This window comes from Pongo abelii, chromosome 18 (assembly GCF_028885655.2).
Source record: "Pongo abelii isolate AG06213 chromosome 18, NHGRI_mPonAbe1-v2.0_pri, whole genome shotgun sequence".
NCBI lineage: Eukaryota > Metazoa > Chordata > Mammalia > Primates > Hominidae > Pongo > Pongo abelii.
In genome coordinates this window covers 75,801,033-75,827,796 of record NC_072003.2, presented here as the reverse complement: position 1 = coordinate 75,827,796, position 26,764 = coordinate 75,801,033, and the positions used below count along the sequence as shown (strand labels likewise).

Genomic DNA, 26,764 nt, shown 5'->3' with positions numbered 1-26,764 from the left:
GTTCTAGCGATTCTCCTGCCTCAGCCTCCTGAGTAGCTGGGATTACAGGTGCGCACCACTATGCCTGGCTAATTTTTGTATTTTTAGTAGAGACGGAGTTTCACCATGTTGGCCAGGCTGGTCTCGAACTCCTGACCTCAGGTGATCCACCCAACTTGGCCTCCCAAAGTGCTGAGATTACAGGCGTGAGCCACCACTTCTGGCCCAGAATTACTCTTTGAAGATTTACCCACATTGTTTTCTGTATCAATAGTTCATCTCTTTCTACTGCTGAGTAGTATTCCATGGTATGGATGTATTAAAATTTATTTAACCATCTACCTGCAGAAGGACACCTACATAGCTTTCAGCTATTACCAGTAAAGCTTCTGTCAACATCTGTGTACAAATTCTTATGTGAACATAAGTTGCCAGTTCCCTGGGGAAAATGCCCAAGAGTACAATCACTGGATTGTATGAGAGTTGCAAACCATTGTGGAAGATAGTGTGGCAATTCCTCAAGGATCTAGAACCAGAAATACCATTTGACCCAGCAATGCCATTTCTGGGCATAGACCCAAAGAATTATAAATCATTTGCACATGTATGTTTATTGCAGCACTATTTACAATAGCAAAGACTTGGAACCCACCGAAATGCCCATCAATGATAGACTGGGTGAAGAAAATGTGGTGCATCTACACCATAGAATACTATGCAGCCTTGAAAAAGAATGAGTTAATGTCCTTTGCAGGGACATGGATGAACCTGGAAACCATCAGTCTCAGCACACTAACACAGAAACAGAAAACCAAACACCACATGTTCTCACTTGTAAGTGGGAGTTAAACAATGAGAATACATGGACCCAGAGAGGGGAACATCACACACTGGAGCCTGTCGGGGGGTGGCGGGCAAGGGGAGGGAGAGCATTAAGACAAATACCTAATGGATGCGGGGCTTAAAACCTAGATGACGGGTTGATAGGTGCAGCCTACGACTATGGCACATATACACCTATGTGACAAATCTGCACATTCTGCACATGTATCCCAGAACTTAAAGTAAAATAGAAAATTAACAAAAAGAAACTACTAAACGGTTTTCTAGTGTGCTTTTGTCATTGACATTCCTACCAGCAATGCATGAGTGATCCAATTTCTCAATATACTGGCCAGTATTTTGTGTTGGCACTATTTCTTTTTTTAAATCTTAGTCCTTTTGAGAGGTGTAAAGTGGTGTCTCATTGAGGATGTAATATGCATTTGCCTAGCGGTTGATGATGCTGGGTATCATTTCATGTGCTTTCTTGCCATCTGTATACCTTCTTCGGTTGAACCTCCCTCCACGTCTTTTGCCCATTGTGTTAGTCTGCCCAGGCTGCCATAACAAAATCTTACAGGTCAGGTGGCTTAAGAAACAGACATTTATTTCTCACAGTGCTGGAGGCTAAAAGTCCAAGATCAACGTGCTGGCAGGATTGGTTTCTTGTGAGACCTCTCTTCCTGGCTTGCAGATATGATTGCCTTCCTCCTGTGACCTTACATGGTCTTTCCCCTGAGTAAGCACAGGGAGCGGGGTCTCTGGTGTCTCTTTCTTATAAGGACACTGGTCCTATTGAATTAGGGCACCACCCTTACAACCTCATTTACCTTAGTGATCTCCTTAAAGGCCCTATCTTCAGATATAGTCACCTTGGGGTTAGGGCTTCAACTACCTTTGTTATGGAAAACAATTTAGTCCATAACACCCTATTTTAATCGTTTTTTTAACTGTCAACTTTTGAGGATTCTTCATATATTCTATATACTAGTCCTTTCTCAGATAGGTGGTTTGCAACTGTTTTTTGACCAGTCTGTAGCCTGAGTTTTCTTCCTCTTCATGGAAGCTTTCACAAAGTAAAATTTCATTTTGATAAAGTCTCATTGATCAATTTAGCCTTTTATGGATTGTGCTTTCGATGTCAAGTCTAAAAAATCTTTAGATTTTTAGATTCCTGGCCCTATAGGAAATTTAATGCGCATATAAAATTCCAACAAGCCTTTTCTTAAAAGTAAAAAATGTTTTAAATGTTGAAATGCTGATGTGAAGAATATTTTAGTAATCAATGCATCTTCTAAACACTTATGAATTATCTTAAGCTGAAAAATATAGATTTTAACAGAAATAAAATTCTAAGATTAAATTATATGTTACATTATCAGAACACAATAACCTATGTATTGGTTTCATAATTCACTGGTCCCTCTTTTTAGCAAATCTATTATTGTTTTCAACTATTTATGAACCTCAATAGGAATCAATATAAGCAAAATAAAAATGAAGAAAATAAAATCTGGCTGGAGATAATTATAGCTTGTGGTTTGCAGAGCAATATAAAAGAGAACAAAGCTGTTCATAGATGTTTCCATAAACACCCCCTAACCACCCCCACATATGCACATACAATAAGATAGATGTGGCAAATGGAAAGTGAAAATTCCTCTTATGAAGGCAGAGCAGAACTTGTTTTTATAATCAAAAGATCTTACAAACTATCACTGAAGAAGATATTTCTTGTCATTAGTCTTATACTAGTTTTGTGCAAAACTGTTTTGATATTAATAGCAAAGAAATAGACTTGTGTATTTAATTATTCAAAGACATACACACATATAATTTTATTTTAGAAGAAACTGGAAGAACAGAATTTTGGAGCAACATCCAATTATTTTTAGTCTAGATGTAAGAGAATATATAAAATAGTAAATGAGATGAGTAACACTTATCTAAGTTTGCCACTGCATTATCCCTCAGTCATTCCTATGAAGGTCAGAGTGACAACAAAGAGGTGTGGAGTTGGGCATCAGACGAGAGAGCCTTCCAAGCATGACATCCTTATTCTATTTGAAGTAACCTATTCTGAATTAACAAGTGACAATCATTTAATATAAAAGGAGAACATATTATAAATTCAAGGTAAATCTGGTCAATCCAAGATCGATGTCCTCCATGAACACACATGATCATGCAATAAAATTTGAGTCCAGTTATTCATCAGAGAAGAGGACTAAATTCATTTATTCAAAAAACATGAGATAGAGTGATTCTGATTTCAGCAAAACAAAATAATTAAGTGCCCAATCAGAATTTTGAGCTTCTTATTGGCCATTTACTAACAAAAGTGCGATTCCTTTATTTACATGGTTAAAGTCAAAAGTCACTTGATATTCAGATTATTGTCTTTTAAGAAATTATTTTAACTTGGCAATTAACAGTAAGTAGAAGGATTCTTAATATCTTCCTGCATTTGCACACTGATAGTCTTTACAGCATAAACATTACTGTTTTTAAGTAGGCACATCTATACATTGGTCTGTTACAGCCCATTTGTAATCTGGCATGTTGAATATTTTTCCATGTATAGAAAATACATTTAGATATTAATTAAGTATTTTATTAGACTAAAATAATTGAAAATAAAAACTAGTAAATTATTCGTAATACACTTATTGCCTGATACCTGCATACAGAACTTAGTTACAAATCCTTATGTGGGACTGTGTATAAACATCGGGTTTTAAAGAACACTACAGGTAAGTACACATGTGCTGTAATATGATGCCAAATGTGCACACTCAATGCTCCTCTGCAATCACACTATATTTCCCTCATACCTTCATTGTCCCATGCTCTTAGAGGATTATTTCACACTTCCTTTCCCCAATAATACATCTCATTTTTCATTCTTTAACTTTTCTAGTAATCTCTAAGAAAAGAGCAGAAGACAGAAGTGACCTCCTCTAAGCACCCACCACCACACCTGTTCATCTTCCTGCAACATCACCTGTGTTCTGCATTTTCTCCTGTTAGAATGAATTAACTGTCTACAATGCAAGGATTTATTTACTGGATCTTTCTTACTAACACAGACATGCTATTAATTCTCTCATCTCAGAAACCCCACTCTCGTGATCATACTTTCTCCTCCATTTACCATTACATTTTCCCACATTTTTTTCCTCCCACTATTCCTTGAATCTATCTCAGGCTTTTACCCCCAAACACTTGACAAAACAAACCATCACCAAGGTCGCTATAACATCCACATTGCTAAAGCCATTATCAGTTCTCAGTTTTATCTTACTTAAGCTAACAACATTTAACACAGTTGATTGCTCTCTCCTCCTTGAAACACGTTCTTCACTTGGAGTCCAGGATACCCACACTCTTCTTTTCTCATAGGTGATATATTCTCAGTCTTCTTTCTTGCTTTCTCTTCACCTCATCAATTTATCCATACTTAATTGCCCCAAAGCCCTGTTGTTATTTCTCCGTCCACAATAACTCCTGCTGTTCTGTCTTGTGGCTTTAAATATGCTGAAAACTGACAACTCCACGTCTCTTCCTGAATGTTTAATGACATCTCAACCTTAATATGTCCTAAAACTGGGCTCTTTGTATTTCTCTACAACTCCTTGACCCCAGCAGCAATCTCCCCCATTTCAATTAATGCCAATGCCTTCCCTGTAATTGATTAGATCAAATACCTTGGTGTTATTTTTGACTTGGTGTTGTAGTTTCGCAAACTACAACAATTCATCAGGAAATTTTATTGGTTTTCCTTTAAACTCTACTCATACCACAACTCCCACCATTGCACCCATGACTCAAGCTACCATAATTTCTTAGCTGGGTTGGTGATATGGTCCCCTAAATGGTTTCCTTGCTTTGAGCTTTCCCTATTTAATCTCACTAAAACCTGAGTTAGATCATATCACTCGTCTTCTCAAAATTCTCTAATGTTCTCCAATTTCATTCAGATTGAAAATGGATTTTCAAAATCTTTCATGATCTGACCACCAGGTTTCCCTCTGACTTCTACCACTATCTTTCTTACCCACTCTGCTCCAAACACTTGGACCATCTGGCTGCTCCATGAATATACCATCTACACCCCATTTCTGTGTGGTTTATCTGGCCTTTCCCTCTGTCTAGAGTACTCTTCCAAAGGTAGACACGTGCCTTGCATTCCTGTTTCCTTCAAATCTTTATTCAAATGCCACCTTCTTCCTGAGCTTTAAATGACCATCCTATTTAAAATTAACGCCACTCCTGCCTCAACTTTATTTTCTTCATAGCCCTTACCAGCTTCTACTGTACCATATATTTCACTTCACTCTTGTCTCTCTCTCTCTCTCTCTCTCCAAGAGAATATAAGCTCCAAGAATACAGATATTTTTATCTATTCTGTTCATTGCTCTCTTGCTCTTTCCCACAAGTGGAAAGAGGGAAGAAAAGAGGAAAAACAGAGACAAGAGAAGAGGAAGAAGAAGAAAAAGAGGAAGAGAAGGAGGGCATAAAAAAGTGAAATTAAAAAAGATAAACCCAATAAGATAAAGTAAAATATAAACATTAAAATAAAAATGTTATAATGGAGAAATATCAGGCATACTGGAGCTAACAAAGTTACATTATTTTATTATCTATTGAAATGGAATTGATCCTCACTTTTTTTAATGGTTTATATGTAGTCTGCCAAATGGAAGAGAACTCTGTTAAATGAAAGAGAAATTAACCAAATCACTAGTCAATATCTTTTTCCAGTTGAAGAGTCTCACTTCTGCAAAGTTATTTATTGCCTACTTGCACCTTTGATTATTTAATGCACTCTGGGCAGCTGTGATTTCTCAGACAGCTGTACTAGTCGATGCAGACAAAATGAAGAAACTAACTTCAGTGACTCAAGAATTTTTTGGAACGAGAAACTTACAGCAATCTTTTCTAACTATGAAGGCTTCAGGGTGCTTTGATTAAACATAAAATTTCAATGTAATGAATTACCTGAAAAGAAATACATGTGATAAAATGGGTTGAAAAATTCAAATGCGAAAGAGCTAAAAATACTGCCTTGCTCAGATAGACAGTTGACTGAGAGCAGAAATTCAGACCACATTTGCAAAAATTTTAACAACTTATAAAATGTGCGTATACCTTTTATCACATCACTTCTATTTCCAGAAAAAGTAATACCAAATGAACAACATTCAGGTACATTCTTGTTAAATTAGTGACCTTTAAGGATAATTGTTCCTTCGAGTATTCAGACAGAAAAAGCAAGTCACATACAAGGTGAAAAAATCAGTATGGCCTCAGATTCCTTCACAGTATTCAATGGCATAAAATAAAGGAACTCTGTCCATAGATTTCTGAGAGAAAGAAAATTTATCCAGTCTAGTTTACTTCTGAAGTGTTAAGGCAATAGGCAGACACTTTCAAGTTCGAAAGAATTCTGACAATAAAGTATACAAGAGCCCTTTTGAGAAAATTTTTCAAAAACAAAACCTACATTCATAATGAAATATAGTCAACCAAAAAGACATTTAGAAAAGCTGTAGAAGACAAGACAACTGCATTCCTCAGCACAGACAAGTATGGGATCATATATGCAAACTACTGAAGGTTACACAGCATGACACATAAAAATTACGCCAGTTCCTAAAGAGGTTAAATGTAGGGAAATTCTACTCTTAGGTACGTACCAAAGAGAAATAAAGCCTTTGTCCACACACAAAAAAAGGATACATGGATGTCCACAGAAGCCTTACCATAATATCCAAAAAGTGGATCCAGCCCAAATGTCCATGAACTGATGAGTGATTAAACAAAATGTGGTATATCCACAGAATGGAATATTATTTGGTCATACAAAAGAATGAATTGTTGATGTATTCTACAACACTGATGAACCTCCTTGACAATATGATGCTAAGTAAAAGAAGTCAGTCACAAGAGACCACATATCTTGTATTTTTATCTATATGAAATATTCAGAATATGAAAGTCTGTAGAAAAAAAAAGCAGGTTACTGGTTGCTTAGGGCTGGGATGGGGAGTGTGTGAAATGGACAGTGTCTGGAAAATGGGAGCAGGTCTACTTTGGGGGGTGATAAAAATGTTCTCAAAATGATTATGGTGATGGTTACTCAACTCTGTGTAGTACACTAAAATGATTAAATATATTAAAATTGATTGAATTTTACACTTTTAAAAGGGTGAATTATAGGCTGTGAATTATATCTCAATTAAGCTGTTCCCAATAGACAATATAAAGTTAAAGCATCAGAGTTTGTTTTAGAATCCTAAGGCAACAAATATTCTCAAGCACATACAAAATTAAAAAAATGCAACCGTCAAGAATCTTTCTAAAGACAAAGAAAAGGTAAAATATCAACTACCTGACAAAAAGAAATTAATCAAAATAAAAAGCACTGGATAATAGAACTAGTGGTTAGCCTTTAAAAGTAACAGTATACAAATAATAGCATAACTAGCAAAAACTGGGAAGGGGGAGATAAGGAAAGGGAAGGAAGAAATGAGTGCTAGCTTTTCCATTTCTCACAGTAGATAAATGCTGCTTACAATTTAAAAATACATTTAATATAAAATGTAGTGATCTACAATCTTTTAAAACGCTCATAATCTTTTTTTGTAAGTTTAGCGGGATCACTTACATTGAATATATTTTGTTAGATATATAAATTTCATGAGCCATCTTGGCTTAAATTTGGTGTTTTCTTTCTCAGTTTCAATGAATAAAGTTTTATAAGTTCATTTCTCAATCTCTTTTTAAAATTATTTTGTCTAAAGTGGTGATTCTCCACATAGGGCAATTCTTTACCCAGGGGACATTTGGCAATGTTTGGAGACATTTTTGGTTGTCACATTTGGAAGAAGGATGCTACTGGCATCTCTTGGATAGGAACCAGGGATACTGCTTAGCTCCAACAATGCACAGGACGGTCCTCAACCACCATGAGGAATTATCCAGCCCACATGTCAAGAGTGGTGAGACTGGGAAGCCCTGCACTAGAGATATCTACCAACATTTGGAATGATATTCAATTGATATTAATCATTATTTCTGAGTTATGTGATTCTTGGTGTCTTTTTTACTTGCTTTTTTGGTATTTCTATATAGCTTTAAAAAGTTATGATTTTGGCCGGGCTCAGTGGCTCACACCTGTAATCTCAGCACTTTGGGAGGCCAAGGCGGGTGGATCACAAGGTCAGGAGATCGAGACCATCCTGGCTAATATGGTGAAACCACGTCTCTACTAAAATTAGAAAAATTAGCTGGGCGTGGTGGCGGTCGCCTGTAGTCCCAGCTACTCGGGAGGCTGAGGCAGGAGAATGGCATGAACCCGGGAGGCAGAGCTTGCAGTGAGCCGAGATCGCGCCACTGCACTCCAGCCTGGGCGACAGAGTGAGACTCCATCTCAAAAAAAAAAAAAAAAAAAAAAAAGTTATGATTTTGTATCAAGTCAGTCATTAATATTTAAGACAATTAACTAAAGGTATGCATATGTATAAAATACCCCCAAAAGGATACCATGGTCCTGACAACTATCAGGGTTCCCAGTTCCAAAGTGAAAACCTTTTGAAAGTACTAAAAACAATTTTTGTTCCCTCACATTTATCAAGTTTCTTGCATATAAATTATTGGTTGGTAATAAATGTTTTTCCAAGTGAACAAAAAAACAAAGCAAAATAGACCATAAAATAATCTATTTTCCAAGAAGTGGCAATCATTTCAGTTTAATAAAGGCACTGTATTGAGTGAAAAGTAAAAAAAAAATAATATTAACTAAAATCATATTCTTATTTGAAAGTACTTTCACTGTTACAACTTCAGGCATATTGATGAGAAGTGGCTTAGATGGAACTAGACATTCTTCTACTATGTGATCTTTTATATCAGAATCAATAATTCAATAGAGTCTAAACTCCTTTTAGTAAAAGTATATATTTACTTATTTAATTGCTTATAGAACAAAAAATGTATTCATGTCTCTTACTAATAATTCATAAGCTGTAGGTTTCTTTACATGCATATATTAAATCATTCTCTTTATTTCATGAACTGTTATTCATTGATTATCTTTTGTGCAATAGGTAATACGTCAGTTATCAGGAACACAAGAAGAAATGAGGAATGTACCCTGCTCTTGAGGGGCTCAAAAATAATTAAAAGCCAGTATGAGAAAGATATCTTTGTAATATGCTAAACATGTTTTGAGAACGCAGAATGACTATGTCATCTAGAAATCATGGTGGAAGAGTTTTAACCTGAGTGTGAAAGGGTTTGGTAAAAGAATTAGGGAGATTTTGCAGGTAGGGAGAGTGAGTGACAAGGACTTGGAGCCAGATGCCGTGGTGGTCCAGGAACTCCCTTTGTGTTGCAAGATTCACTGAAGTAGCACAAAGTCTCTGTAGATGTCTTCTTGCTGTGTGTCAAGAAAGCAGGTTTAACCCTGTGTATGAATGCCTGGGCTTCTACTCTGAAGCTCTGTTTCTGGTTCTGAACATACTGCAACTACAGTTAGAACACTTGGGCAGGCTCCATGTCAGCACCATTGGTCCACTTCATACCCAACCTTTGACCTAGAGCTGTGCATCTTAAACTACTTATATAGAAAAATCTACTTTTTTCCCTCTTTTTATTTCAGCCATAAAAAATGAGATTCTGTCATTTGCAACAATATGGATGGAACTGGAGGTCATTATCTCAAGTGAAATAAGCCAGGTTCAGAAAGACAAACATTGCAAGTTTTAATTTATTTGTGGGGTCTAAAAATCAAAACAATTTAACTCATGGAGACAAAGAGTAGAAGGATGATTACCAGAGGCTGGGAAGGAGAGTGGGAGGCCAGTAGGAGGTGGGGATGGTTAATGGGTACAGAAAAATAGTTAGAAAGAACAACACCTTGTATTTGATGGCAAAACATGGTGACTACAGTCAATAAAAATGTAATTGTACATTTTAAAATAACAAAAATGGTATAATTATTTGTAACACATTTGTACAAATTATTTGTACACAAAGGATTATTTGTAACACAAAGGATAAATGCTTAAGGGGGTGAATACCCAATTTTCCATGATGTGATTATTACACATTGCATGCCTGTGACAAAATGTCTCATGTATCCCATAAATATATACATCTATTATGTACCCACGAAAATTTTACATTTTTAAAATTAAAAATTAAAAATGTAAATTGCTAGAAAAGTGAATGGGAAAAGCAAAGGTATACAAAATACTATCTCCAGTCCATTTTTTATTACTATTATGTCCAACAGACATAAATTACTCTGTCCAACTGGCAGAAGTCATTCTGAAATACTCTATATTTTTGTACTCCTCCTCACAGAATGGTAGCGAAGAATTTGCAGACCAGTACCAGCCTGTGAACCACACTGGCTGGGGGCAGCACTACATGGAGTGGTCCATGGACCGGCAGCAGCATGTGGAAGCCTGTTAGCAATTCTCGTACCCAGGCAGCTGGGGTGGCTCATGCCTGTAATCCTAGCACTGTGGGAGGCCGAGGTGGGCAGATCATTTGAGGTCTGGGGTGTGAGACCAGCCTGGCCAACATGATGAAACCCTGTCTCTACTAAAAACACAAAAATTAACTGGTCGTGGTGGCATACGCCTGTAATCCCAGCTACTTGGGAGGCTGAGGCAGGAGAATCACTTGAACCCAGGAGGCGGAGTTTGCAATGAGCCAACTGCACTCCAGCCGGAGCAACACAGGGAGATTCTGTCAAAAAAAAAAAAAAAAAGGAACGGAAGGGAAGTGGAAGGGGAGGGAAGAAGGGAAGGGAAGGAAAGGGAGGAAGGGAGGAAGGGAGGAAGGGAGGAAAGAAGGAAATGAGGAAGGGAAGAAGGGAGGAAGGGAGGGAGGGAGGTAAAGAAAGAAAGATTCTCCTACCCACACCCCCTGAATCACAGTCTCTGGGATAAGGAGCGGAAATCTGTGTGACAACAAGCTCTCCAAGTAATTTTTATACATGCTAAAGTGAAGGAACTGTTGGTCTAAAAGACTTTGGATGGTTCCTCAAAAATAAATATGTTCCCACTGCTCTTGGCAGGCTGATTACATAGGAAATATATAGGTGACTCCTCCTACTAATGACCTTTCTGCTAACTGGTAGACCCAGATGTTTTCCCTTGATTCTTTCCTTTGACTCTTTTTCTAAAGTCTCTAAAGTCAATATAAGTTAGAAACATATTCAGCACGATTCCAGAAATGTGCTGGAGAATTGGAGAATATCCATGTTACTGAAATCTTTACTGTTCCATGAATTTACTTCTAGTGGTTGGTTGTTTCTCTGTTTGTTTTGATGACCCTATTTTGTTTTCTAAGAGACAAGGTCTCACTCTGTTGCTCAGGCTGTAGTGCAGTGGTGCAATCATAGCTCACTGCAGCCTTGAGCTCCCGGTCTCAACCAATCTGCCCATCTTGACCTCCTATAGCCCTGGGATTATAGGTTTGAGCAACTGCGCTCAGCCTCCAATTCTTAAAATTAAGCAACTATAGCTATGCAAACTGTTATTAACTTTTTTGTTTTGTTTTTCAGTCAGATGTGTTGAATAAGACATCATTTATTATTAAAATATATTAATAAATTATAGTAATTTACATAGAGTACAATTCAGCCTTTTTTTCTGTGTAGCTCTAGAAGTTGACAAGGACCTGAAACCATTAAAACACCACCACCCTCAAGATATGGAACATTGTTTTCACCTGACAAAGTTTTCTTGTACCCCTGTGTAAAATTCCTCTCACCTCAAAGTTCTTGCAGCAGAGATCCTTTTTCTGTTCCTATGGTTTTGACTTTTCCAGAATATCTTAGAAATTGAATCATTCAAAGCATGTAGGCTTTTTAGTCTGGCTTCTTTCACTTAGAGTAATGCAGTTGAGATTCATCTATGTTGTTGCATGTTATCAACAGTCTATTTTTTAATTGTTTAGTAGTATTCCACTGTGTATTGTGGGTACACCACAGTAAAATGGAACGTGTAACCTTTCACTAGCTGATAAACATTTGAGTGGTTTCCATTTTTAGGGGACTATGGAATAAAGCCAGTAATAATAACAAAAAACTGACTATATGCATATAGATTTTCCTTTTTTCTTGGATAAAATCCTAAGATGGGGATTGCTGGGTCATATGGTAAATGTGGGTTTAACATTATAAGAAACCAAATTCTTTTCCAAAGCAGTATGTACCATTTTGCATCTGTAGCACAATGTACCAGAGTTCTAGTTGCTCTAAATACTCACTAGCACTTGTTATATTTTTTTTGTTATTATTATTTGTTAAATGTTAACAGTTATATATTGGTATCACATTGTGGTACTAGTTTGCATTCCCCTAATAACTAATGATGCTAAGGATCTTTAATGTGCTTATTTAAATCCATATTTTTTCTGTGATGTGTATGTGCAAATCTTTTGCCCATTTGTAAATTGATTTTTCAAGTATTATTGCACCATGATAGAGTTACTTTTATCTTCTGGGTATTAGCCTCTATAAAACACGTATTTTGCAAATATTTTCACCCAGTCTGTAGCTTTTCTTTTCAATTTCTTGACAGTGTCATTTTAAAGGCAGAAGCTTTTTAGTGAAACCCAATTTATTATTATTTTTATTTTATGAATTGTACTTTTAGTGTTGTATCTAAGAAATCTATGCCCAGCCCGAGGCCACTAAGATTTTCCCTTGTATTTTCTTAGAGCAGTGTTATAGTTTGTGGTTTTAGATTTAAGTTTATGATTAATCTTGAGTTAATTTTTGTATCTGCTTTGAAGTATGAATTGACACTCTTTTTTTTAATTCTGTTTTTCTTTTTCAATTGGATTTGGATTGTTCCAGATCTGTTTCTTGAAAAATTCTATCCTTTCATCGTTGAGTTCCCTTGGCAGCTTTGTAAAAAGTCAAGCAACCATGAATACAAGGGTCTATTTTTGGGCTCTCTATTCTATTCCATTCATGTATTTGTCTATTGTAATGTCAAAAATCACACTTCCTTGAATATCTGTTAGTTTTATAGTAAGTCTTATAATCTGGTAGTGTATCTCAAACTTTGTTTATATTTTTCAAAACATTTTTGCTATTCTACTTTCTTTGCATTTCAGTATACATTTAAAGATAAGCTTTCCAATTTCTACTCCCCCCCAAAAAAAGAGATTGCTGGATTTTAATTGGGATTGTTTTCAGTCTATATATAAATTTGGGAAAAATGGACATCTTATCAAATCTTTTAATTCGTAAATTTTTAAATATAATTTTCTTAATTTTTTCTTAATAATTTGTTATATTTACACCAAAATATTTTATGTTGTTGATGCTAGTATAAAAATGGTACTTTTAAAATCTCATTTATAATTTTTTATCATTAGCATACAGAAATATAATTTACTTTTGGAAACCATCATTCTCAGCAAACTATCACAAAGACAAAAAACCAAACATCACATGTTCTCACTCATAGGTGGGAATTAAACAATCAGAACATTTGGACACAGGAAGGGGGACATCACACACCGGGGCCTGTTGTGGGATGGGGGGAGTGGGGAGGGATAGCATTAGGAGATATACCTAATGTAAATGACGAGTTAATGGGTGCAGCACACCAACATGGCGCATATATACATATGTAACAAACCTGCATGTTGTGCACATGTACCCTAGAACTTAAAGTGTAATAATAAAAAATATATATATAATTTACTTTTGAACATTGACCTTGAATCCTGTGACTTTGCTAAACTCACTTTTTAAAAATATAAATTATTTGAGATTTTCTACCTAGAAAGTCATGTCACCTGTAAATAGACATTTTATTTCATTCATTCTGACCTAAGGTTGGTGCAAAAGTAATTGTAGTTTTTGCCACTTCTTTTAATGGCAACCGGATTTGCCATTAAAATCAGGTTGATTAACTTTTGCTGCAACCTAATAAATGCTTTGAATTCCTCTCCTTGACTTATTACATGTGCTAGGACCATGAGTAATAGATCGAATAGGAGTAGTGATAGCAGACATTCTTGCCTTTATCCTGAACCTAAAGGGAAAGCAGTTATATCCTTGACTATTCAAAGTATGACATTAGCTATCAGATTTTCACAGATGTCCTTTACGCCATGGAGGAAGTTCTCTTATTTCCTAGTTTGTTAGCTGATTTCTGATATCAACAATAATAGCAACAGTAAAATGAAATTCAAAACAAAATGAAAAGAAAGCTTTGAAAAAAGACAACATAAATAAATTAGGGTAACCTCATAACCGGTATTAGTAGGTCTAATAGTCATGTTTTATTTGTCCTGCTTTCCCACAACTTCACCTTCTTTCCTAGAAAAATATGGCTGATCCACATTTTTCAATATCTCTCATTTGTGTGAGAAAATGAAAATATTACTTTTTTCATTCTCACTTTTTTACTTTTCTGTTAAAAAAAAAAAAAAAGTTAATCTCCTGTCTCAATGAATGACAGTAATGGTTTTATTCAAATCAGAAAGCTAGAGATCATCCCCAAGGCTTTAACTCTCAATCTTACACCTAAATCATATCGAATTTACCTCGTAGTTGATCCCCTTTTTAAAGCTCTATGCCAATCATTGCCTAGTTCAAGCTCTCATCTTCTCCTTGTCTTACATCAGAGGTCACTTTACTGATCTTTAGGTTTATAACTGATCGCCAGGCTTTCAATTGAATCACGAGAATTAAGTTATTTCTCAGTCTTAAATTATTCAATGTGTAGTCCTGATGCCTTCAAAGTAATGTCCATGCAGCTTTTCTCTGCTTATAAGGCCTACTGTGCATGATCCTATATCTGTTAGTCCTATATCTGCCCAGTGAGCCTCACTTGGAAATGAAAAAAAAAAAAGTACCTATGGCGTTGTAACTTAAGTGGTACAGATTTCCCATATGGAAAAAAAGGAGTATTCGCTGTTCTGAAGCCACTGCTCATCTAACTGAGAAAATAAAGAACGCTTCATGCAGAAAATAGTCCTTAGTCCTTAGTCCTTCACACAGAAAATAACCTCACGTGAAGATGAACCTCAACGCTAAAAATAGATATAGGAGGCAAGAAGACCAATCACTTGATTACTATTTAATTAATAAGTCAGAGATTAATTAGTGGGTCTCTAAATACTTGAAACTATTTGTAAATTCTTAGTGCTAATGTAGTAGCTCCCCTCTGTATTCCCACGGTCACAGTAGTTCAAAGCTCTAGTTTCTCAACCTCAGTACTATTGACATTTAGGGCCAGATAATTCTTCTCTGTGGAGGGCTGTCTCATGCATTGTAGGATGTTTAGCAGCAACCCTGACCTCTCCCACTACATGCCAGTAGCATCCCGCTCCCCAATGTGATAACCAACAATGTCTCTGAACACTGCCAAATGTCCACTGCAGGGCAAGATTGCCTTGGACGGAGAATCACTGCTCTAAGTGGAACGATGTTGTGTGCTTAAAATGATGACAGGAAGTCTGGGAGAAAGAAAGTCTAAGGGAGACAGTTGGTAGGGACCTCACTTAAAACATACAAATACACAGGGGTTTTGGCTAATGAAATAAGGAAGGCGGAGGAAGCCAGTCTGGGTCCCTGCAGGGTTAAGATCAGAGCAAGCAGTGAAAGGTACACGTGATGTACAAAACAACTTCTCTACAGCCATGAAAAATCGTTACACCCTCCTGGATGCATCTGAAGTTTACAACCTCATCTCTGCACATAATTTTTTTCCCATGAAATATCCTATGTCATCTTCATGGGATTGTGTAAGGCTCACTGACAGAACAGGAAGTAGAGGTGATACATATCAGAGATGGTAAGTATAATGGTAAACAGTATTTACAATGTATATATAATTTTTAAAGGCCAGTATCTTCTTTGCTTTTTAACTAAGCAACTTCTGCTCTGTGTCTCCATAAATCCACTGAATTGTCAGATTCCCTCTTATTCTGTTGTGCCCCTAGCATAAAATTTTATTTTAAGGTGTGGTGTTAATGTAAACAAATATTTCATCTATTTCCATTTTAAGTTCTGGAAATACTAAAAGCAAACATATTTAATGCACTAGTCTCTAACCTAACTCTTTTCAGAGAGGTCAACAATCTATAAATGAATACATATGCTCATTTCATTCTCTGATCAAAGAAAACATATATATATATATAAAACATATATATGTATATATGGAACATAAATATAGTGGAACTATATTTGAACTTTAAAATTCTGGTTTAAAGTGTTAATGCATTGCATATGCAAAACAGCATGTACCACTGGTTTAAAGTCAATGCACACAGATACACAAACTGAAAAAAAAAAGAGATTTACAGTTGAAATATATTTGGGGTTAAAATGACATGATTCCACTGACATTCTAATTTCATCCCAGGCCTAACAGTAGGAAATTCACATGAATTATTAATAACTGTGTTTAGCACTAAGGCTTTCCTATGTGGGTAACAGCAATTAGAAATTCAGGAATGCTGGAATGTACTCATGAACTAATCAAGTTGAGATGCCCAGTGGTTTCTTTCTCTTAGAACCTTAACAAGTTTTGCCATCATAGCTTTGTACTTCATAGGAGTACTTATTTGTTGACTGACTGAAAGAGTATTTCAGACCGTACTTAAAAATGTTCACAATAGAAGTCTGATTAGTTATTATGTGATAGAAACATGATGCTTAAGTGATGGTACTTTAAGTCATGGTTCTTTTCTCAAATACGGTTTCAACACATCGTAACCACTTACTGTCTCCCCTGCAGAGTAGAGGCCCCAGTTTATAAGCTGCTTCTGAATGCAGTCGGCCTGTGTCTGTAATCACGATCTTAGTTACTGGAAGATGTTCTTTATAAGCAAGCAATCCAGTGTCATTTGTCCTAAAAAAAAATAGCAACAACAAAATTCTTAAGAACTTTTAATAGTCCTTATTGCATTGCAAAACCAAGATGCTCTGAACTAAATTTGCACCTACAAAAGAGTAAGGATCCAGTCACTCATCGGAGCACATAAAAACAGAATGACATTTGATTTATTTATTATTATTTTGAGACAGGGTCTCACTCTGTCTCCCAGGCTGGAGTGCAGTGGCACAATTTTGGCTCACTGCAACCTCCTCTTTCTGGGTTAAATCCATTCTTGTGCCTCAGCCTCCCAAGTAGCTGAGATTACAGATGTGTACCACCACACCCAATTAACTTTTGTAATTTTTGGAAGAGTCAGGGTTTTGCCATGTTGGCCAGGCTGGTCTTGAACTCCTGGCCTCAAGTGATCCACCTGCCTCCGCCTCCAGAAGTGTAGGGATTACAAGTGTGAGCCACTGGGCCTGGCCAAAACATAATGACATTTTAATGTCTCTTATAGAAAATATGTAATAGAGAATATAAAATATAGCATATGTTAAAAATAGAACAGTTGGAGATTTTTTAATTCAATGGACAATTTTCTATCTTTTTACTGGAATTGGTTAATACATTAACATTTAGTGTAATGATTGATACTGTAGTTTGAGGTCTACCATTTTGCTATTTCTTTTGTTTCCCCCATAAGATTTCTTTTTATTTTTTGAAATGTTGTAGCATTTTATTTTATTTTATTATACTTTAAGTTCTAGGATACATGTGCAGAACATGCAGGTTTGTTACTCAGGTATACACATGCCATGGTGGTTTGGTGCACCCATCAACCCATCATCTACATTAGGTATGTTTCCTAATGCTATCCCTCCCCTATCCCCCCACTCCCCAACAGGCCCCAGTGTGTGATGTTCCCCCCTGTGTCCATATGTTCTCATTGTTCAGCTCTCACTTATGAGTGAGAACATGCGGTGTTTGGTTTTCTGTTCCTGTGTTATTTTGCTGAGAATGACGGTTTCCAGCTTCATCCATGTCTCCGCAAAGGACATGAACTCATCCCTTTTTATGGCTGCCCCCCGATATGATTTCTTGTATTTCTGTTTTCCTTTGCTGCCTCCTCTTGGTTTATTCCATATTTTTTGTATTTCATTTTATTTTCTTTATTCACATTTTAGCTATATTTATTGTATTTCAACGTTTGCTTTACAGATTACAAAGTAAATTCTTAATTTATCACAGTCTATTTAAACATTATGTTTTTTAACAATGTGAAATGTCAGAAGCTTGCTAAGACATAATTCACTTAACACTGCTCCCCTCCACACACATATTCTTTTATCTATTGTTGTAATATATTGTAAATCCATATGTTATAAACTTTATAATAAAAGTAAACAGTGAATTTAATTTTTTAATTAAGAAAATAATTTAAACACTGGCTTTTATATTTACCAACATATTTGCAATTTCCAGTGCTTTTCACTTCTTCCTGAAGATCTGAGTTTTCATCCATTATTTCTCTTTAGCCTGAAGCATTTCTATTAGAATTTGTTATTTCAGATGCTCTTTTCTATTCTAAAATTCACATTTGGTTCCATATTATAGTTCTCACTTATCGTCTGCTTAAAATACCCTTTGTTTACACATTGTGATTATTTTTACCTTTAAGTCTTCAAATATTTTTATAATAGTTGCTGTAAAGTTTCTTTCTGCCAGTTCAAACATCAGTACCCCAAGGTTGGTTTGTAATAACTGCTCTTAATTTCTTGACTTTAGATGAAAATGTAGTCTTTTTTGAATATTCAGTACATGTTATAACATGCTGGATATCATGGATACATTGTAAAGATTCCAGAATCTTTTGTTATTCTTTAAAGATCTCATTTTTGTTTTCATAGGCAGTTAAATCACAGCCTTATCACAATAAATTGCCATTGCTTGGTTTGATAGTTCATTAGGTGGAGCCTGTGTGAATTTTGCTTAATTTTCAATCCTATCTCTATATCTGGGATATTGTCTTTGCTGTAAACACATGGGCAGTTTCTGCCAACATTTGGTTACTTTCTGCTTATTTCAAGTAGTTGTTTTTATAACATTTTTTCTCTGGATTTACAACAATTATCTGAGAAGGGTTAGCTCTATGCAAGTTACTTCACCATTAGCGGAATTTAATACGAGAAGTTTTATAATCTTATTTTTAAAAGTCATTTTTAATTAGCAATATCTTATGGAAGCATTGGAGAGTTACTGATGATTAGGTAAGTTTTACTGTTGTTAAGCATTACTACTAGCATTTTATTTACATTTTAAAATACACTATTACTGTGTAGGTATTTTTTTTGCGAAGGTAGTGATAAGAAAAGGGTGCCTTCCAAAGGGAGTAGAAATTTGAAAAATGAGAGTTTAAGTACGAGAGACAATGTTCTTCATACCAAACATGTTAACACTAAAAGTGCAATTCTAAAAGAAATACACATACACACACACACACACATATATAACATAATCTTGATGTCTCCCAACTAAATAAATGAAATATTATCTAATTCAAATCATGACCTCAATTAACGGATTTATCACTGTAATCAATGTGCATTCTGTAACAAAATCACTCATATTACATCCAGATTGACTATGAATATTTGTTAAAAATAAGTCTTCTGTACAGTTCTAGTTGCTTAGCAATGTAACATATACATACGTTATGCTGAAATGTAAATATAAACATTTAAAATATTTTCACTTTACAAATAATAAGAGCAGTATACATGTCAACTCTAGTCTCAAATACTATCAATGTCTTTTTTAAACTTTTCAGATAAAGAACACATGCATAAGCTTCTTCTCTGCTTAGAGGAATATTTTAAATTCGATTTTAAAATTCCTAAAATGTTACAGATTTCTTTTTTCAAAATATAATCCACAGAACATTAGTTCTTTGTAGTATGATTTGTCTTTTTAAAAATATAAAACAATTGCATGCTAAAATAATTGTAGTAAATTCTAAGTTGATAATTTTAAAGCTTTTATAGGTAGATTACTGAAGAAATGTGCTTTGGCTGTAAACATATTTTTAAGATAATAGTATATCTGCTTATATATAGTTTTAAAAGGAATAATAATTAATTCCCCATGTAACAGATGTCTCTGTTTGATTATAAAATTAAAATGTGCATGACTTATGGTCCATTACAGAAAATAACTCAAGAAGGCATTGACTTAATACTAAGGATTCTATTGACTATATACCATGTTTCATTAAAACATACCTTTATTTAATTACTTCATTGCACTAACTTGTTCAGTATCTGGCTAGCTATACATACTTTGAGTGATCAATTTTTTTAAATGAACTTTTTCTTGCATAAAGAAATCATATGGAAATCACCATTCATTCCGGTCAGCATCACAATTGCAGTAATACTGAGAATCAATGCAGTTTCCCTCTAATCCACAAGTACATTTTTGAAGATCAGGTGAAGAACCTCCCCAGTAGGTTTGCGTTTCATTGGTTCTTCCTACCCACCAACTCAGAGGGGTTCCATCTGAAAGAAAAACGTGAAAAATGTGACATCTGTTTTATGTTCCACCACCTTCTCTCCCAGTATAATTCCTTTTCTTCCAAAATCGTTAAAAAGAATAAAAGGAGAGAAGGAGAAAGATTGATTTGATTTAAGGACATGCAAAACAGTATAATTGCTGGCATTTTCTTAAGAAAACTTTTTTTATAAAAAAGTTATTATTTAGGCTTAAACGACCAATACATTTGTTCTTGGGTAGAAAAGAAACCAGCAGTTCCTATTTAATTTAGGCATGATAGTAAAAAATGGATTGAGAGCAGCTCACATATGCAATTTCTTTAAAAATAATTTTGAAACAAGTTAGCATCAAAATATAAATCATAGTAATTAACGTACCAAAGCAAAATTGATTTGAAATCATGAAATGCCCATTAAAGCATTATGGAATGTTATGTAAAGTCCCTGATTTATCGCAATAAATTTATTCTCTAAAAATATCCTAGCTGTTAAAAAACGTTAGGCATGATTTGGCACTCCCTTGTCATGATTTAAGATTTATTTGGAAGTATATATTTTATCTTCCATTTAATGGCTTGGCTATTTATTTGAAGACTACAGAAATAACACTGAAAAATCTTCATGCTGGAAGCGAATATTATACTCAACAGAAGTTTCCCTCCCCCAAATGCATCTCTTCCTACGATAAATGTTCAGCTACCAGCTCCTTCTCAGAGTTAAGACTAAACATGATGCCAAGCAACTAGAGCAAGGAACAGACAGAACATCTAGGCAAGGATTTTCAGAGAAGGACGTGAAGCATGTAGCCAATCTATCATGGAAAAAAAAAAGTATGGAGGAAAAATTGTAGTCATCTGAGAATCAGGGCATGAGAAGAATGTAAGCAACATAGAATCAGTCAGTTTCTCAAGGGTGCTTGATCATTTTTCTGTCGACTTTCAAACCTTTAAGTCGTCACCATTAGCCCTACTGAGAATCTGGGATTTTTACTAATTTCTCTCTTGCTTATAAATGCCAATGCTCATTTCAACTTACTGTTAGATAGCCCCTGTGCTAATGCTGACAACCTCTCTCCCAGGGTTACTATACATGCCAGTCTGGCCATGTCAAAACAAAAACAAAAACAAAAAACCAGCAAAGACTTATTAGAAGCTGTGTTATGCATAAATGCATTAATATGAAGAATCTTCATCTTTTTTTAATTACATGATTAGCCCTTCACCAGAAGGTGAAAATTACTTGAAATACTTAATAAATATATTTCAATATGCTGCTTAAAACATTATGTTTTCATAGATTAAAAAGAAAAATAAATTGTTATTCTTAAATACTGAACCATATTCCCACATCTAAATTTCGTGTCTTCCCTATAAAATAGAAATCACTGAATGTTTTTTAAGGTATCAGACTTTGGTTCAATCCAAGACTTTTAAAAAAAGTACTAAGGAATTTAAATTGGTAAAGAAATGCATTTTTAAAATCCTGAGAAATAAAAATTAAAGGTAAAAAATATCCGTGGATACGGTAGAACATTCCACCTCCCGTAATTAATATCCTAAATGACTTGAGCATTCCCACTGATCACCCTTCCTGTGTGCTGAGTCACAGATCCTCAGCAGCAGAAAACATATTTTCATACACATTTCACTTTATTCATTCACATATGGAATCATTATCACTTGACACTAAATCACCAAGATCTGAAACTCTAAATATAGCTTGCCTGAAAACAACTTCCTGTTCTACCCCATTATATTTCTTATTGTGACCTCAGAATTCAATTGTTCTGTTAACTCTCTCCACCTCAAATCTATTCCACACGAATCATGAGGTCACCAACCTGAGAAAAATTTCTGTGTTTAGTCATGTTCCACGCCTTTCTGGATCCCCTTTTCCATGCCTTTCTGGAGTTGACTTCCTAAAACTGGTTATTGAGCCTGAAACACCAGGGAAGCATTAAAAAAAAAAAAAAAGTGTGCAGGCACAACTGGGCTTAAAGGTGGGGATTCCTTCACATTCTGTGTCAACCTCTGTATTAGTTTGTCTTCATGCTGCTAATAAAGACATACCTGAGACTGGGTAATTTATACGGAAAAGAGGTTTGATGGACTCATAGTTCCACATGGCTGGGGAGGCCTCAAAATCATGGCAGAAGGCAAGGAAGGGCAAAGCCACATCTTACACGGCGGCAAGCAAGAGAGCTTGTGCAGAGGAACTCCCATTCATAAAACCATAAGATCTCATGAGACTTATTCACTGCCATGAGAACAGTATGGAGGAAACTGTCCCCATGATTCAATTATCTCCACCTGGCCCCACCCTTGACACATGAGGATTATTACAATTCAAGGTGAGATTTGGGTGGGGACACAGCCAAACCATATCAAGCCCCTTTACTCTGTGTGGTGTTTGCTCAACAGTCTCTCAGGGATTTTGCTTTCTGGTTCTGTTACAGCTTGACTTCTTTGTCAACTTTGATAACCATCCTTCTTTTGTATTTTCTTATGTTTTATTTTTCAGCTTCGCAGTAAAATTGACAAATAAAAATTGTACACATTTAAGGTGTGCAAAGCAATGTTTTGATATACACTGTGAAATGATTACCACAATCACACTAATTAACATAGCCACCACTTCACATAGCTACTTCATATTTTTATGGTGAGAATACCAAAATCAACTCTCTTAGCAGATTTCAAGTATACAATACACTGTTGTTAACTATAGTAATCATTCTGTATACTATGTCTCCAGAATATATTCATCTTACAGCTGCAAATTTGTACCCTTTGACCAACATTTCCACACCAACTCTCTTCCCTAGAAATCACTGTTTTACTCTGTTTCTATATGAGTTCAACTTTTCAAGATTTCATATATCGGTGGGATCATGAAGCATTTGTCTTTCTGTGTCTGGCTTATTTCACTCAGCATAACATCCTGCAGTATCTTGAAGAGACGTTTTCACTCCTATGTTCGTTGTGGCTTTATTCACAATAGCCAAGATATGGAAAAACCTAAGTGTCCATTGATGAATGGATAAAGAAAATGTGATACACACACACACACACACACACACACACACACAATGGCATATCATTCAGCCTTAATAGAAGGAAGTCCTGCCATTTGTGACAACATGGATGAACATGAAAGGCATTATACTAAATAGAATAAGCCAAACACTGAAAGACATATACTGCATGACCTCCTTTTATCTCTCTTTTCCACATAAATGACCTGAGTTCATTTTGTTCCATAGCATTCATTTACTCTTCCATAATTACCATTCTTCTTCTCAGAATACCCTTCCAGATTTGCTTATCTGTTTTTTTATTCTAAGATGAATATTCAGCAACAATGAACAACCTGTTACAAACTAAACTGTGTATGTTCACTATGGCCACAATGCCCTGGAGAGCTGGAAATGAGGGGGGCTCATGCCATGCACTTTGTACGTGCTATGCCACCCAATCATCACTGTACCTCTGTGAGGCTGGTATCATTGGCCCCATTTCAGAGAAAAGAAAACAAAGACTGAGATTCATTAACCATTCGTCCATTTCATGAATCAAGGTTTCATCTATCTATGTTCTAGATGCACCTAGCCAACGAGAAACACACCCACACCTCCAGCTGTAAATCCTATACTGTTTGTACTACAACAGTCTGATCCTCATTTGCACACAGAACTGAGGTTTCAGGAGGAGATAAGTTTTGGGTGGGTTCCAGAAAGATGGGATTGGAGGAGGAGAGACCAAATGAGAACATTCTGAAAAAGGAAAACGAGGAGGAGAAAGAGGAGAGAAGGGCAAGGGGGCAGTCAGTCACAGGGGAGAAAATAATCTGATTTTTAGTGGGTGGAGAATAAATAGAGAGAGACTTAATCGGAAATGCAGGGTTCAAATGTCAGAACAACAGTTCAGCATTTTTGCATGATCTCTATGACATATGCTATTTCTATATGAAACAAATTTCTTTTTAAATTTTTGTCATTCTATCTGGAACTCTAGCCCTTCTTAGGACAAGCAGGAGTGAACGTGAAAGAAGTGGCATTATTGCACAGATGTCTTAGAATTTTATCTAATATGTAAAGAAAAATACACCTCAATGCCACTGCTAGAAAATACATGTTGGAGGGTGGCACGAGGGTTGTATAAGCAGGATGGACACAGAATACGCAATTCCAGGATCCAGCAGAAGAGGCTGTGTCGGACAGACAAACAACAGAAAGGTGGTAGAGCTTCTTAAATAGAACTGTGTTACACTGTTGGTGGGACTGTAAACTAGTTCAACCATTGTGGAAGTCAGTGTGGCGATTCCTCAGGGATCTAGAACTAGAAATACCATTTGACCCAGCCATCCCATTACTGGGTATATACCCAAAGGATTATAAATCATGCTGCTATAAAGACACATGCACATGTATGTTTACTGCGGCACTATTCACAATAGCAAAGACTTGGAACCAACCCAAATGTCCAACAATGATAGACTGGATTAAGAAAATGTGGCACATATACACCATTGAATACTATGCAGCCATAAAAAATGATGAGTTCATGTCCTTTGTAGGGACATGGATGAAGCTGGAAACCATCATTCTCAGTAAACTATCGCAAGGACAAAAAACCAAACACCACATGTTCTCACTCATAGGTGGGAATTGAACAATGAGAACACATGGGCACAGGAAGGGGAACATCACACACCGGGGCCTGTTGTGGGGTGGGGGGAGGGGGGAGGGATAGCATTAGGAGATATACCTGATGCTAAATGACAAGTTAATGGGTGCAGCACACCAACATGGCACATGTATACATATGTAACAAACCTGCACGTTGTGCACATGTACCCTAAAACTTAAAGTATAATAATAATTTAAAAAAAAATAGAAAACTGTGTTTCTTAAAAGTGGGAGCAGCATTTCTTAAAGGTTAATTTTCTTCACAGAGAGTACTATTTTGGATTTTGCATTGGATGGTTAGGAGATGTGAAGAGATGACAAGCTAGGAGGCCAGTTGGAAAGCTCTTGCAGTGACTTCAAGAATTAGCTCATTAAGGCCTACTCTAAGGCAGATGTGGTGGAAACAGAGGCTCTGACATAATGAGATGCCCTAAAGACAGAAAACATAAGACCAAAACCAGAACTTAGGAGCAGACTGGTTGTTCACAGCAGAATCAAATAAAGAGTTAAGATGGTTCTGATTCCTCCTTGAACTAGTGAATCAACTGTGTCTCTGGCAGCCTTTTCTAATTTTCAATTATACCCAGAGGCTGTTAACAATCCATGAGAAAGACGCACATAGAATACTCACTTTCAGAAAACTAAGTCATATTTTTATTAGCTGTTTTCCATGATAAAATAAACCTTATGTGTCACTTGCCCTTTATCAGGGATAAACACTGTGCATTCATTGAGTATCAGAAGGAGGCCTTTGCTGTATAGTTATCCAGTTAAGGCCAGAAAGAGAGTTTAAAAGCAATAAAGGCTTTGAATAAAGCTCAGTGTAAATTGACCTTGTTCTTTTCTTCAGGCAGAAGCATCTTTGTGACTTCCAGACTGTGACATGTTTACTAAGTATGCAAGATCATATACCCTCAGTGGCTAGATGCCACCACTTTGCAGAATTAAAATCCTCAGGAGCTAGTTGAGTAAGTGCATGATGTGATGTGTGCAACAAGACAGACACCATGGTTTACTTACCTTGCTTATTGACCAGCCGTGACTTCTTGCAGTAATAAGTAAACTCCTGTTCACAGTACTCCGCACGGTTAATAGTGGCCTGAAGTTGCTCCATGCTGGCCACATACTCGAAAAACCCAGCATATGGGTTCTCTGGATTAGTATTTCTGACTCTTGTTAAGTCAGAGCCGTTGTGCTGTATGATGGTCCATGCAGTTTCTTGTATGCAGAAATGGGGGGAGAAAGAGAGGAGACCATCACTAGTCTGCAAAAGTTAAAATAAATAAAGAAAATCAAAATCACCTTTTATCTGAGTCAAATTTTTCTAGTCATCAAACTTCTCTGAGAGGTAGAATCAACACAAATGGATTCTCAGAATTTTTAAGTTATGGTAAGTGATGATTTTTCCTGAAAGATATACTATTGCTATGCATTTACAGTAATTTTATTTAATATTTTCATATAATTTAGCCACACAATATATATGATGAAAAATATTAGGAAATCTGATTATTTTTTGTGATGTATTTTATTTCATTGAAATTGATATTCCATCTTTTTAAAGATGCATCATTATTTTATTTCTCTGCAAGAAAGGAAAAAATGCTGCCTATTATAACTACAAAACATTATTCATCAACACGCCCAAAATCCAGTGATATCACAATATGAAAAAAGTGTATATTAGAATTCAAGAAATAATTTACATTACATAATGTAAGCAGCCCCTTTTCTACTCTTAACAACTATTCACGGTATCAGCAAAAATAAAGTCAAAATTTTGTAGCCCTCTATACACCTCTCTTTAATCAACATTTAATTATGAGTGTACATCTTTTTAAAATTAAATTTGAAATACT

The 26,764-nt window shown here is 35.7% G+C and overlaps 1 protein-coding gene across 1 annotated transcript in view; it reads right to left on the bottom strand.

Moving 5' to 3' along the window:
- Positions 1-26,764, bottom strand: part of CNTNAP4 (contactin associated protein family member 4) — a 291,788-nt gene that overhangs the window by 44,118 nt on the left and 220,906 nt on the right. Inside the window, exons 13-15 of the mRNA XM_024233533.2 lie at positions 25,926-26,123; positions 20,068-20,224; positions 16,576-16,703 (exon numbers count right to left, since the gene is read on the bottom strand). Of these exons, the coding sequence (XP_024089301.2) occupies positions 16,576-16,703; positions 20,068-20,224; positions 25,926-26,123 (483 nt within the window). The remainder of the gene's footprint in view (positions 1-16,575; positions 16,704-20,067; positions 20,225-25,925; positions 26,124-26,764) is intronic.